Source organism: Piliocolobus tephrosceles, chromosome 7 (assembly GCF_002776525.5).
Source record: "Piliocolobus tephrosceles isolate RC106 chromosome 7, ASM277652v3, whole genome shotgun sequence".
NCBI lineage: Eukaryota > Metazoa > Chordata > Mammalia > Primates > Cercopithecidae > Piliocolobus > Piliocolobus tephrosceles.
The window spans coordinates 81,590,252-81,603,960 of NC_045440.1; the positions used below are offsets into that span (position 1 = coordinate 81,590,252).

Here is a 13,709-nt window from a genome sequence, read left to right on the forward strand (position 1 = left end):
GAACCAATGACTCAAGCAAAAATACATGTACCCAGCAGTCCAAGCATCTGCCTTGAAAGGAAGTCATGATGGATGAAAACACTTTTTGATTAATTCCTAACCTTTTTGCAGATGGCATTCTTTCATTCATTAAACCAAATATCTCTTTAGCAAGGAATATTCTAGGTTTTGGGGATAGAGAACAAAAAAAGAAATGAGGCTTCTTTCAAGGAAGTGAAATTCTAGTAGGGGAGAGACATAAATTATAATACATGATGACCATTTCAGATATAGCATGAGGCCTGTAGAAGGTGACTTTTGAGCTGGGACCTGAAGGTTGGAGAAGGAGCCAGCCAAGCTATGAGCTAGAGTTTTCCAGACATAGCGAAGAGTTAAGTGCAGAGGCCTGAAGATGAGAAAGAGCTTGGCTCTTGGAGGCCAGAAAGAATGAGGGTGTGTTGAGAGTGAAATGTGGGAGGGAGTGATTTGTTTGAGATAAAGTGGCGAAGCAGGGTCAGATCATGTGGGGCTTTGCACATAAAGGTAAGGAATTTGGATTTTCTTCTAAAATAAAAGAGAAGTTACTGAAGGAAGAGAGTGACACTATATGACTTTTTTTTTTTTTTTTTTAAATATGACTCTGTTTTGGGATAGAAAACAAATGAAGTCACCAGCATAGAGTCACTGCATGAAGTCACCACAGGTGAGAAGAGATGGTAGCTTAGAGGGTTTGGGCAGAGAGGATGGAGAAAAATAGACACATCCAAGACATATTTTGGAGGCAGATCCAACAATGCTTGCTGTTGGGTTGACTATGAAGAATGATAAAAGGGATGGTGTTAAAGATGACTTCCATGTTTTAGGTTTGAATGACTAGGTGTGTTGTAGTTCTGCTTTGGATATGTTAATCTTGAGATGACTATTATGTATCAAAAGGAGACTGCACGCAGGACACTGGATATGTGAACCTGGAATCGGGGCGAGTCAGGGATAGAGATATAAATTTGGGGTCAGGAGCTGAAAGAGCACTTAAAACTTGGGTGTGGATGAGACCATCCAGGCAAAAATGCAGTTAGAGATGATTAGGGTGCACTGCAGCATCCAATATTTTATGTGGAGATTGAGAAGGAGCAGTCAGAGAGGGAAGTGGTCAGGAGATCATGATATTAAAAGCACAAATAGAAGAAAGTGTCTCAGGAAGGAAGATGTGACCAACTGTGTTGAACAAGGACTGGGAAGTGGTCCTCGGATTTGGAATATGGAGTATGCTGGTGGCCCAGATAGCGGTAAATCTCGTAGAGTGTTGTGGATGGAAGTCAGATTGGCATGGACTGGAGAGTAAGTGGGATTTAGGAAAACAGAGAGTAAGTGCCAATGTTTTCAAGAAAGTTTGCTGACCAATGAGCAGTCAAAGGAGGGTTTGTAAAGATGAGTTATACTAAGGTGAGTTTCTATGCTGATGGGAACGACTGCAAAGACAGGGAAACTGATGGTGCACTAGAGAAGTAGGGGTTAGCAACAGGATGAGGTTCTTCCGAAGGTCAGGAGAGCAGCACCAATACACACAGAACAGGGAGAGGGGCTGCGTTGGACAAGACAGGACAGTTCTCCGCTGGAAAAAGGAGGGAAACCAGATGGTGGCTGCAGATGCAGTTAATTTGCTGATTTGGTGGAGAAGGGGGAAATAAAAAAAGCATTCCTGTATGAATGTTTCTAATTTTTCAATGAGGTAGGAACTGGGGTCAGAACTGAGGACAAAGAGGGAAGGTTGTGTATGAAGTTTGAGGATACTTGAGAAGGATAAAATAGTTGCCTTAAAACAGCAGTCCCCAACCTTTTTGGCACCAGGGACCAGTTTCATGGAAGGCATTTTTTCCACGGACTGTGGCGCAGGTTGGGAGAGGATGGTTTCGGGATAAAACTGTTCCATTAGGCATTAGTTAAGATTCTCATAAGCAGCGCGCAACCTGGTTCACAATAGCGTTCATGTTCCTATGAGAATCTAACGCGGCTGCTGACCTGCAGGAGGCGGAGCACAGGTGGTAGTTCGCTCGCTCGCCTCCTGCTGTTTGGTCAGATTCCTAACAGGCTGTGTGCGGACTGATACCGGCCCGAGGTGCAGGAGTTGGGGACCCCTGCCTTAGAGAGTGGGGAAAGGAATGGGCAAAGCATAAGACACTATTTCCGTATTTCTGATATTCATGGTGGGAAACAAGATTCTAGAAAGTTACAAGACTTACCCAGTGTCATCTGATGGCTCTTACCAATGAGTTGGTCAGATGTAGGCTTTCATAATGAATATAATAGTATTGTACGACATATAAAGCCAAATTCCTCCTACGTCATGGGACTTTTTTAAGGCCTCAAATTGCTGATTGTTTTAGGATATGATAATCACAGTGGTATTTTTGTGCCACAACAAGTACTATTTATAAGATTACTGTTCTTCGTCCTTGCAATAATGTCAAGCATTTGTTTTTTAAACTGACGAGTAGTTAAGGTTGGTCCTGATTACAGAAAAATAAATATCATTGGTTTAACTCCTTTCCATAGTTTTCATTTGTTACTTCAAGTAGATGACACATTTTGGAGGCATCAAACCCCCAGAATCCAAGGAAGCTGACCATTATCCTCTGTTAAGTCCCCTGGAATTAGGATAACTACCAACAGCAATTGTTTATCTCCTCCTCACACGTACACAGACCTTCCTTGAACTCCTGCAAAAAGGCTCCAAAGAAATCTGTTGCCCAAAGAAAATTAGGTAATGATAATAAGAAACGTAATGAACTTTGTCTCCTTTTGCCTTTTTTCCTTTTGCTGGGTTTTCAAGAGGCACTTTGGTGATAGACGATATTCTATCCCAGTGCCTCACAGTGTCTGGCTCAATAAATATTTGTTATGTTCAATCTCAGAAAGGTTGTGTTTTGGGACCCTCAGAGATGAGCCACATTTGAGACATCTTAATTTATTTAAATAGCACTTTGTAAAATTTACTTAGTGAATCGTCTGTGTTCAAAGAATGTTTGTCAAAAAGATTTGTTCTGTAGAATTTAATGTTTCTCAGCATGATTAACTCTTGCTTATCTTACTTGGCTGTAAATTAACTTCTCAGGGGACATCCATGGTGATGCCCTGCATGGAGAGGACTTATAAGATGGTGTTCCCTTCACTTTATATGGCACATTTCTCTTCCAGTCTTGCATACCCTACACTGGTAGCTGCCTGAGGAAAGTCTTGAGTTCACCAGAAGACAATGGAAAATCTGCTGCAGGAAAAATTGCTAATTTATAATGACTCAGGTCATTGGCAAAAGTGATTAGAAAACAATGTTGTATCCTAGAGATACAGAAAGTTCCTGTGGATTTGCAAGGCAGTTTGCAAATAGGGACTCAGAAACATAATTACATATAGTGGGAAGACTATCAACTGTTTTGGGGGAGGCAGCACTCCCAAAACAAAGTTCTGCTTTCTCCTCCACCTCTTCCTTTTGACATTCCTTTTGAATATCTCATCTCACATTTATTATGTCATTTTAGTCCAGACTGTCAGAGCTCTGCCTTCATAGTTTACACCTGCACAGATAGGGGCCATCTTTAAATTTGAGGGCAACACAGCTTAAGGCAATAAGAGCGTAAGAAACACCTATAATTTGAGCCAATTCAATTTGTAGGAATCTATCCAAACAGTAATTCAAAATACTTGCAAAGACATATGTATATTCATCACACAGATTTTTACACTAGATAAAAATAAGAAATAACCTCAAGGTTGACAATAAGAGATTTGTTAAATTATGCCATATGACTGTATATTAAACAATCTTAAACATGAAGTTGTAAGAAAAGCTTCTTTGGTGTGAAAAGAAAAGTTACATGTCTATTAAGGGACTTGATGACCTGTCCTATTTGACCTGACAGGTCTACACCATGCCTTTTCTGCACCATGCTCAGGGTCCCAGGAGGCTGCATTAACAGGGCTTCTGGCTCATAGATCTCTGGTTGGATTTGGCCAATGAGAGGCACCGGCAGGAGGTTGGGAGGCAGGAGAGACTGGAAAGCAGGAGGGTATTGATTCCTCCTGGCTCTCTCCTTCTGCCTGGCCACAGGTGGGCAGTGGCTACATTTCTCCTCCAAAAGTTACCCTTTCTGTTGGGTAACCTCTCCAAAAGCTATATTTCCAGAGTTCTGGTAAATCTTCTGGATTGTAGAAATTCCTCTCCTGCATAGCCTCTTTAGGCTCTAGGGGTTAGGGTTAATAATGGCCTTCCATGTTGTTAGCCCCTGGAGTCCTGCACCACCCCCTACTGATTTCCCCTAACCCTGTCTACACCTTTGTAAAGTGACTTGTCTCTACATGAGCCAAATACATTCTTGCATCAAAGCATGAGGCTCTTTAAATGGGAGTTTAGTGCTTTTTAAAGTCCCCTAACTACATCCAGTTGAAACAAATCCTTTGTCTACAAACAGACTACTTGCTGTTACACTAAAGAAAAGCAAGCCATGGGAGGAGGAGAACATGAAAAAATAGCTAAATAAACAACGCCCAGATTGCCGCATGGGTCCAAGTCTGCCCAAGGAAGCCAAACCAAGCAAAGCTGCTGGCAGAGTTGCAGCAGCCAAATCTGAACAGTCCCATCTGTGCTTCTACCCTGGCTTCTCCTCGCAGAGCTAACAGATGTTTGCAAAGCTGGAATGTCCACCAGCTCATGGAGAACAGCTGAAAATTTATCCCAGTGGAAAGCACTTCTGCAGAACACCAACGTCAGCAAAGACCTCAAGTCTAATAGAATGGTCTTCTTTATATAAAGGAGAGGGAACAGAGGGAGGCCACCGTCGATTGGGAACCACTCTGTGCCTGGTCCTGTGCTAGAAGCTTCCACATGTGTATCTTATTTAACACCCACAACAGGCCCAGGAGGAGTTGAAGCTCCATGCAGTTGTGAGCAGACTCCTGGAATCTCACAAAAGCCTGACGTGAGATGTATAGCAGCTTCCAGACAAACTCTTTAGAATTTCTCAACATTGATGCTCTGGGCCACAATGGTTAGAGAGAACTTCCCAGAGATTTTCACCTTTGCAGCAGCTTCTGAACTGTTTCTAGGAACAACTGCCTTGGGTCTACTGGCTGAGACCTTTGGCCAAGGTTTCCCTGATTTTCTCTCTGCTTGCCCTACCAATAGTAAATCTCAATCCTGTTTTTAAAAGATGGTTTCATACTTAGAATATATGAAGTAGCTTCTATTTTCTTGACAGAACCCAGACTGATACTTAGGACTGATACGGTGACTGCTGAAGCTCACCTTCAGTTCACTGAAGAATTATATAACATTTTTGAAGTATTTCGAAGTATTGTATAACACGCGTATGACGTGTAAGTCCAACCAACGCTATATTCTAGAAAGTACATGAACATCACTTTATCACTCAGCAGCCTGGAGTTAACGTCATGTTCTGAGGTGACTGTGTGTGTGTGTGTGTGTGTGTGTGTGTGTGTGGTGTTGGAATGGCAGGGCAGGGATAGGGGCTTACACATCCAAGACTCTCCAGAGAGGACTAGGGACCCTGAGGGACAGAGACGGCCGAGTTATTCTGTGCAGGTGAGTTGGCTGCATTATACAACTTCCTCGGCCTGTCTCCTGAAAACCCACACAGCTTGGCAGCGGCTCCAATGGCTCTTTCAGGGTCAAGAGGTCCACATAGATCCTCAGCAGATGCCAAAAGATCAGTAAATGCACTAGTGTATTTTAAAATTAGTAACTTCCTGGAAGCTGGCAGGGGTTCCAGTGGTCTCCTTAATTGGGAAAGCAGCCATGTTACCTCATGCTACCTCACAGTTACACGGTATACAAGTTGACTTACCTTTGGGGGATTTATTTATTTATTTGTAAGATGAGGGGACTAATAAGAGTAGAGGTTTTGGATCTTCAAGGTGTGTGGGGTTAATACAAAGTAACAGCTGAATTCAATGTATACCAAGCACAGATGAAACACCTCCCACCTCCATGTGCTGTTTATAGATGCTGTGGTGATAAGTGAATACAAAATTAACAAAACAGTTTTGTAAATGGAATAACCCAGAATGTATTCTTTTGTGCCTGGCTTTTTTTCCCCTCTGCATAATGTTTTTGTGATTCACTCACTGTTTTGTGTATCTGTAGTTTGCTCCCTTTTATGTGGTGAAGTATCCCATTGTATGATTATACCACAATTTGTTTATCTAGGTACCTGTTGATGGGCATTTGGGTTGTTTCCAGTTTGGGGTGATAATGAATAAAGCTGCTATAAACATTTGTCTGCAAGTGTTTTTGTGGACATGTGTTTTCTTATCTCTTAGGTAAATACATACCTAAGAGTGGAATTGCTGGGTCATATGGTAAGTGTATATTTAACTTTCTAAGAAACTGCCAAACTGTTTTACAAAGTGGTTGTACCATTTTACATTTCTACCAGCAATAAATGAGAGTTCCTGTTGCCAACATTTGGTATTTTGTATACCAAAAATACACACTGTATAATTCCATTTACTTGAAATTCTACAACAGGCAGCATTAATCTATAGTGATGAAAGTTATATCAGTGGTTGGTTGCCTGTTTGGGACTTGGTGGTGCCTTTGACTGAAGTGGGGTATGAGGAGTGCTGGCCTTGGTTAGAGTGGTGATTACCCAGGTAGAGACAGTCAAAACTCACTGAACGGTACACTTAAAATGGGTTCATTTTATTATGTGAAAATTATACCTAAGTAAAGTTGATTTTAAATGATTTCTATAACAGCAACAACAAACGACAAAAAGATATGTGAATTAACAGAAATCCCTAGTCATTCTGTGTTTTCTCAATCAATGAATTCTAAAAGTGCATCTCATCTTTGGGGACATCTGGACATTTCTAGACATATTGAGTAGTCCTCTAACTTGGAGAGATCGAGACTGGGCTAGAAGATTTCTAAAGTCCTTTGAACTCCAATGTTCCAGAGCCTATATACTGCATGGCACATTATTCTAAGATCTTGTCACTAAGTTGCCTAGATATCATTGCTCTTTATCCTGAATTTTCTCTGTGAGGCCAATCAGCTCCCTGCCCTGGCTGACAATGCTGTATGTACCATCACCATGAAATCCGTGCAGTTGATCCAAGCTGCTGTTCTTAGCACCGCCCTCCCCAGCAGTTTTAACAGATGGATCTATTTCTGGAACAGCCGTTCTTTTTGCGAGAGGTACTCTCTGCTCAAAATTAGCGGGTTAGGAATTAAGTCAGCAGAGAGACTGGCAACATGCTTATTCGTGAGGGCTTTACGGGTTTGTTTTCTTCTTGAAGCAGCCATTCACAATTTAAAGTGATTCATAGCTTTTTGGCTCTGAACGATTAAAAATACAGAGTGGAGCAAATGAGTAATTGTTTGCTACTGTACAACTATTACTGAAGCACCTTATGTTAACTCAGTGCTTTCTTCTCTAACTTGAGGTTCTTCCTAATACACAGGTACAAACTGTTCATGGTTAAGACACACACCTGTGAAATAAATGGAAATGATGAACGCTGAAATTTAGAAATTGCCTCTGAGATGCTGCCAATGTTCTGAAATGCAGAGTCCTGAGTCAGATTTCCTTTTATGCCCCCAATTTCTGCTACTGTCTTTGCTGCACTCACCTAGTGCATTGTAGAGGGTTTCTCAATGCACACCCAAATGAGCACAGGGTGGCTGAGGGATCTGGAGTCATCCTGAGCCACTGTGGCATTGGCGTGGTCAGTGTGTTCAGGGTGGAGGGTGGAGGCAAGCACCCCCTTCTCTCCACACTTATGCTTCTCAAATTCCCCATTCAGGCAGTTGCCAAATGGGGGGAAAAAGAGGCAAAGTGTTAGCAGCTAACATTTATTGCTCTTTACAGGGCCTTTCATATATTCCTGACAACAGCCACATCGATATGGTGCCACCATTTTTCATATTTTATAGATGAGGAAACTGATGCTGAAGAGGCCCGATGACTTGCTTAAGTCATGTAAGTTCTAAAGCTGGCATGACAATTTTGGAATGCACAGATTCCGGAATCTGACAGAATCAGGGATCTGGCATGGAAAAGGGCACATAAATTATTTCTTATCAGTGCTTCTTGATTTTCTTGGGGTTTTGAGAATTGATGGTTAACTCTTTTGACCTTCCATAGAATTCATTTTCTCCCACGAACTCCCAGAATGGCTGTATTCAGGGTCACTGCATCACCTTGTGGTCATGACGGAAATTGCACCTCCCCAAAGTCACACAACTCACAAAGTTGTGTGAGTCTGGGCTCACACAACCTGGTTTTTCTCTGAGCTTGGAAGTTCTGTCAGTCTATCTTGAAATCCCAGAGGAAAAATTCTGCTAGACCTGGGCTTGACAAAGTTGGCTGGCTGACCTCCAGAGCTAGGATAAAGAAGCCTTTCATTTCCCTTCTCGTATTCTCACCTACCTTGGCTGCAGGTTCCTTAAGGGTGACGGATACTTCATGTGGCAGACAGCCTGGAGTTCCTGTTTCTGCTCTCCATTTCTTTCTAAACTTTGTGCACCCTTGCTCCCACCCTGCCACAGAGCTGTAGTTATGTCTGATGATTTTCTCTCCACGTTTTTCTCCTTGTGGGCCGAAGGAAATATAGATTCATTGCATTAACTTGCCTTAAACATTTCCTCTGCTATTTCAGTTAAACTGATCTCTGCCAAATTATAAGCTACACAGCCTTGGACAGTTAACATAACCTCAATGAGCCTCTTGGCACAATGGGGATAAGAATACATCAAAGATTTGGGGGATGATTAAATGAAATGCTACATTTAAAAGCATTTGGTAAACTGTAACTAAATATGCAAATATAGTGATTATCAGCAAATATTTCCTCCTCACTATTGATAGTAAGAGAGACTGCCTTGTCTATGCAGTGTACCACACACTGTCATCTTCTTTACATAAGTGGAACATGGATCTCCACAAGAGGTGGGAGCCAGCCGTCTCTGTGCTGGGGGGAGGTGGGAGAAGAGATGAGGAAGCTTCCATAATAATGAGAAAGGTCAGGATCATTGTTTCATAGTCAGATATAGGCAATGCTCCCTCCTATTTTGTTTAGAGTCCTCAAATGTCTATTCAAATGCTGCCACATTCTAGCACATTTAATCTTCATGACTATCCTGAGAGAGACATGTTAATACCTGTTTGCCTGTTTTACAGATGAAGAAGTTGATGATCAGAGAGGTGAAATGATATTCTTAGGTTCTCAAGGTAGCAAAGAATGTGAATCTTTTGATTTCCAATCAGGACATCTTAACTTACCACAAATCATATTATCTCTTTATAACAAAGAACAGAAGCTTCCAAACTTTATGGATGATATGCCACAATAAGAAATACATTTTGCACCACACATACACATATGTATACACTGAAACAAAATTATCAAGAAAGAATACTTATTATGTACAGTGTACGCTATTCTGTTTTATTGATTAAAGAGTGACTCATTAAATTGATTCACAACCCACTAGTGGATTGAGACGTGCAGTTTGGAAAAAACTGATCTAGAAGGTTCTCAAACAATACCCACAGAACAAGTGACTATCACAATGGGTTTTAAATGGGTATTATGAAACTGAGGGAAAGGAGAGGAGAATAAGATGAACTCAGAAAGTTCTACCAATTAGACAGCACATATTGTCTGGTTTAAGCAAATTAACTCACAGAAATCTTTTGAAACACGATTTTTAAAATCTCCAAAGTAACTGTATTACAGTTACTGTGTTCTGTCACATCACGGACACTGCATTTGTCACTTGTAATTATTGCCTCTTTACACATCAATTTCCAGCCACCCAACTTTTGACACCTTGAAGGAAAAAACTATGCCTTATTCTCAGGGGAATAAGCATTTTGCCTGATACGTGCTCAATAAGCCTCAATTTCTTGTTATTTTCACCATTCCAAGTAACTTTAAGTTCAAAAGGCCAAGGTAACAACTTGGTCTATGTAAAATCCATGCATTAAACATTAGTGGCTACAATCAGCATCCTATTGGTCTCACTTTGGGGACATCTAAAGTCTGAATAGAGGGAGAAGTCATAAAGAAAGAAGGATAAACACTACTCTTATTCGTTCATTCCTTCCTACTATCTAGCTTCTTCTGGAGTGGGCCTGTGCTCATTCAATAAAAATAAATATATATAATAATAATTTAAAAAATAAAAAATGTAAAAAAGGAAGATTTTTTCCTTTTCCTTCGGTGACCTGACTATAACTTAATTTAGTTAAAGCCTGTAGACCTTCCATATGGGCCTAACAAGTGCAGTCTAATTGTGATGCAACAGTGTGAATTTTGGCTCAGTGGCTACATTAGAAATGGAAGGGTGTGACAGGCTTTCATTAATGTGCCTTAAATAACATTGGAGTTCCCTGTGCTGTGAGTCCTCTGTCACAATCCTGGGCCATGCCTGTTGAGTGTTCGAACTACACACTCAGAAAACCCCAGGGAGAAAGTCTGTGAAGCTTAAAGTAACAGGAAAAGACTTCAGGTTCCTACCACTGTCCTGCCTGCAGGTACCCACTGATACAAGTGCCAGCCTCTCTCCCCTACTGGTCAAGTGAAGACCCAGTGTCCCTGGGGACCCACAGGGTGCCAGAACAACTCCAGCCCCTTTGCATGACACACTGGTATGAAACGGCAACTCTTCAGGCCACTGCCTCTGGGAAGGTCAGGGGTCTACATTAATATCCTTTTTTCTGGACAAAAATGTCAGCCTTTTTCACATGTACACACCCAGAGACAGTGCCCATATCACCTCCACTGTTACACATGTGGAATGATGCTGAGAGATGCAGGGAGGGAAGGCATTGTTGGATCAATGCCATCTCTTTTTTTCCCTCTTTGAAATGAATTGGGGGAGGAAAAAAGTTTGCATTGCAATCCTCAGGGCTTTATATTGGATTTTTGTTTGTGAACAGCCATTTAATAATGAAGCTAGCAATACTAAATTTAAAAACCAATACATATAACAACAGTTTTACATTTACGTGGTGATTTTTAAAATAATGCCAAATGTCTTCTAGATTTAGTGGTAGTATAGTGGTAGTTTTGCTTCATTCTGTGAAATGGAAATGTTTTTGAAAAATGATGACTGAACGTAACTTAAATGTACCTGAAGAGAATGAAAAGAATATGAACTTGAGGCTCAGGCAGATCTGGGCTGGAACGGTGGCTCTGTCCCTTTCTAACCTGCCTGACGGGGGCCAGTTAAATGTACAATCAATCTCCCTGATCCTCAGTTTCCTCATATCAAGATGGAAATGCAAAACTTACTATATAGGACTGCTGGGAGGATTAAACAAATGTATAATCAATTAATTTGCTAAATCAATTAATTAGATGTCTTTTTTTTCTTCTACTCCTTTTTGTTTTGTTTAAAGCGACAGGGCCTCACTCTGTTGCCCAGACTGGAGTACAGTGGCCAGATCACAGCTCACTGCAGTCTTGAACTCTTGGACTAAAGCGATCCTCCCACCTCAGCCTCCTGAGTAGATGAGACTACAGGTGCATGCCACTACACTAAGCTAATTTTTTCTTTTAATTTAAATATTTTTAGTAGAGACAGGGTCTTGCTATGTTTCACAGGCTGGTCTCCAACTCCTGGTCTCAAGCAATCTTCCTGCCTCTGTCTCCCAAAGCAGTGGGACTACAGGTGTGAGCCACTGTGCCTGGCTCTTCTTCACTTTTTATTTAGTTAATATATAATTTCTAGGATGTAAGATTGGAAGTTTGTTTATAGCTCAGCTTTTATGTATATTTCACAGATGACTGCATAAAATGAGATACAAAATATTCTTCCCAATAACCATTCAGGGCGGATTGAGGGAGAAAAGAGGAAAAGATATTAATTATATTTTACATATGAAAAAAATAAGTCCCATGAAGAGAGTGAGTTCATACTGAAGCAAGCCTGAGGTCCAATTTTCTAACTTACAAATACTGGTAACTCCCAGGTCAGCAATTTATAACCAGAGGATGGGACACGTGCGTATATACTTTCAGGAAATTTACCAGTATATGTCATTTTTAAATTGTCACCATAACAATTTCTGTTCAAACTTCAGCAACATTAAAGAGGAACGTAAGCTACTGCTTTCCACAGAAAGTGGGTGTAGGTCCAAGGTTAAGCTCACACTGGCCCTTCAGAGGGGACGGAAAGCACCTTCAGGAAACTGAACGCATGGTTGACCACCAACCTTTCTTTTCCTGGGAATGGGCTCGTCGAAGAGCAGGTTGCTGGCCTCCGCCTCATCGATGCCGTCGTCTGGCTGCGCGGGGCTACGGAAGGGCTTGAAGCTGTCAGCCGAGAGCGGCGGCGACGGCGTGGACGGGTTGGACTGGTCGCTGGGGGCGCTCCAGCTCCAGTAGCCGCTGCTGCTGGTGCTGGAAGGCACGCAGCCGCCCTCCTTCCAGGATCCGCTGAGGCTCTCTGCGTGCACACAAACACAGTCAGTGCCAGGACCCCTGCGTGCCCGGGCATGGTTCAGTGGGGAAGTGGGAGCCTTGGTTCTACACCACTGAAACCACTCCAGCCCTCTCAATCATCTGCAACAGCTGGGTATGTAAGTTTTAGTTCTATTTATACACCGCCTCCCAAAAGCCACATTGTAGTTTATAAACATTTAATTTTTTTAACCTCATGATAATAGGTTTTTCTAAGAGTTTTCTGATGTGTTTTTGTATTGTGCAACACAAATTCCTTGGGATCATAGTGGGGATTATATGGAAAAAAAAGATTTTCTTGTTCACTAAGTTTGGGGAGCTCTGGGTTTATTGACTGTAGTAGTTCTAAGACAGGAATAGCATTTACAGTATTCTTCTGAATGGTTTGGTCACAGAGTTCCCTTTCATCCCAACCCCTCTAATTTCAACATTTTTTTAAAAAGGGATTTCTTAGCTGGGGGCAGTGGCTCACTTCTCTTATCCTAGCATTTTGAGAGGCTGAGGTAGGAGGATCGCTTGAGGCCAGGAATTCGAGGCCAGCCTGGGTTACATAGTGAGACCCTGCCTGTACAGAAAAAATGAAAGAATTAGCCTGGCATAGTGGCATGCACCTGTAGTCTCAGCTACTCTGGAGGCTGAGGAGGGAGGATTACTTGAGCCCAGGGGTTTGAGGCTGCAGTGAGCTATGACTGGGTCACTGCACTCTAGCCTGGGTGAAAGAGTGAGATCTTGTTTCAAAAAAAAATTGGGGGGTGGGAGGTTCTTATAGGACTGTGATTCTTAGAATATATTTATAGGAAGTTAGTCTAACACTTAAGAATCTAAGAGAAATAATTTTTGTATAGTTATCTAAAGCCCATTTCCATTCTGCTTATTACAACAAATAGTAATGCTTTACATTTTGTGAGTGTTTTACATTTTACAAAGCTTATTTGCACAGTCTCAAGCATTCTCACAACATCTGTCCTTCAGAATAAGGATTATTATCCCAGTTTTATAGATGAGGACTCTGAGGCAGCAGGAAGCAAAGTGACTTGCTATGTGACTGGTAAGTATCCTTGGTGAGCCCAGGCCCAAGGTGGCCTACTGGTTGGACCTCTTTCCTCAGTGCATCCAGTCCCTGGGCTGTAAACAACCTCCACTCTTTCTGGCAAAGCTGGGATAGGATAAGAATTTATTGGTAATAATTACTTTAAGACTGCTATTGGATATGACCTTTTCATTTGTGGTGGAAAGCATTATGA

At 41.7% G+C, this 13,709-nt stretch overlaps 1 protein-coding gene across 2 annotated transcripts in view; it reads right to left on the minus strand.

The window, feature by feature from the left end:
* ZNF704 (zinc finger protein 704) overlaps positions 1–13,709 on the minus strand; it is a 248,598-nt gene that overhangs the window by 38,563 nt on the left and 196,326 nt on the right. For both annotated transcript variants that reach the window (XR_003309605.1, XM_026455058.1), the window contains exon 4: positions 12,219–12,451. Coding sequence is in view for 1 of the 2 variants with exons in the window: in XM_026455058.1 (XP_026310843.1) it covers positions 12,219–12,451 (233 nt within the window). In the remaining variant the exon portion in view is untranslated. The remainder of the gene's footprint in view (positions 1–12,218; positions 12,452–13,709) is intronic.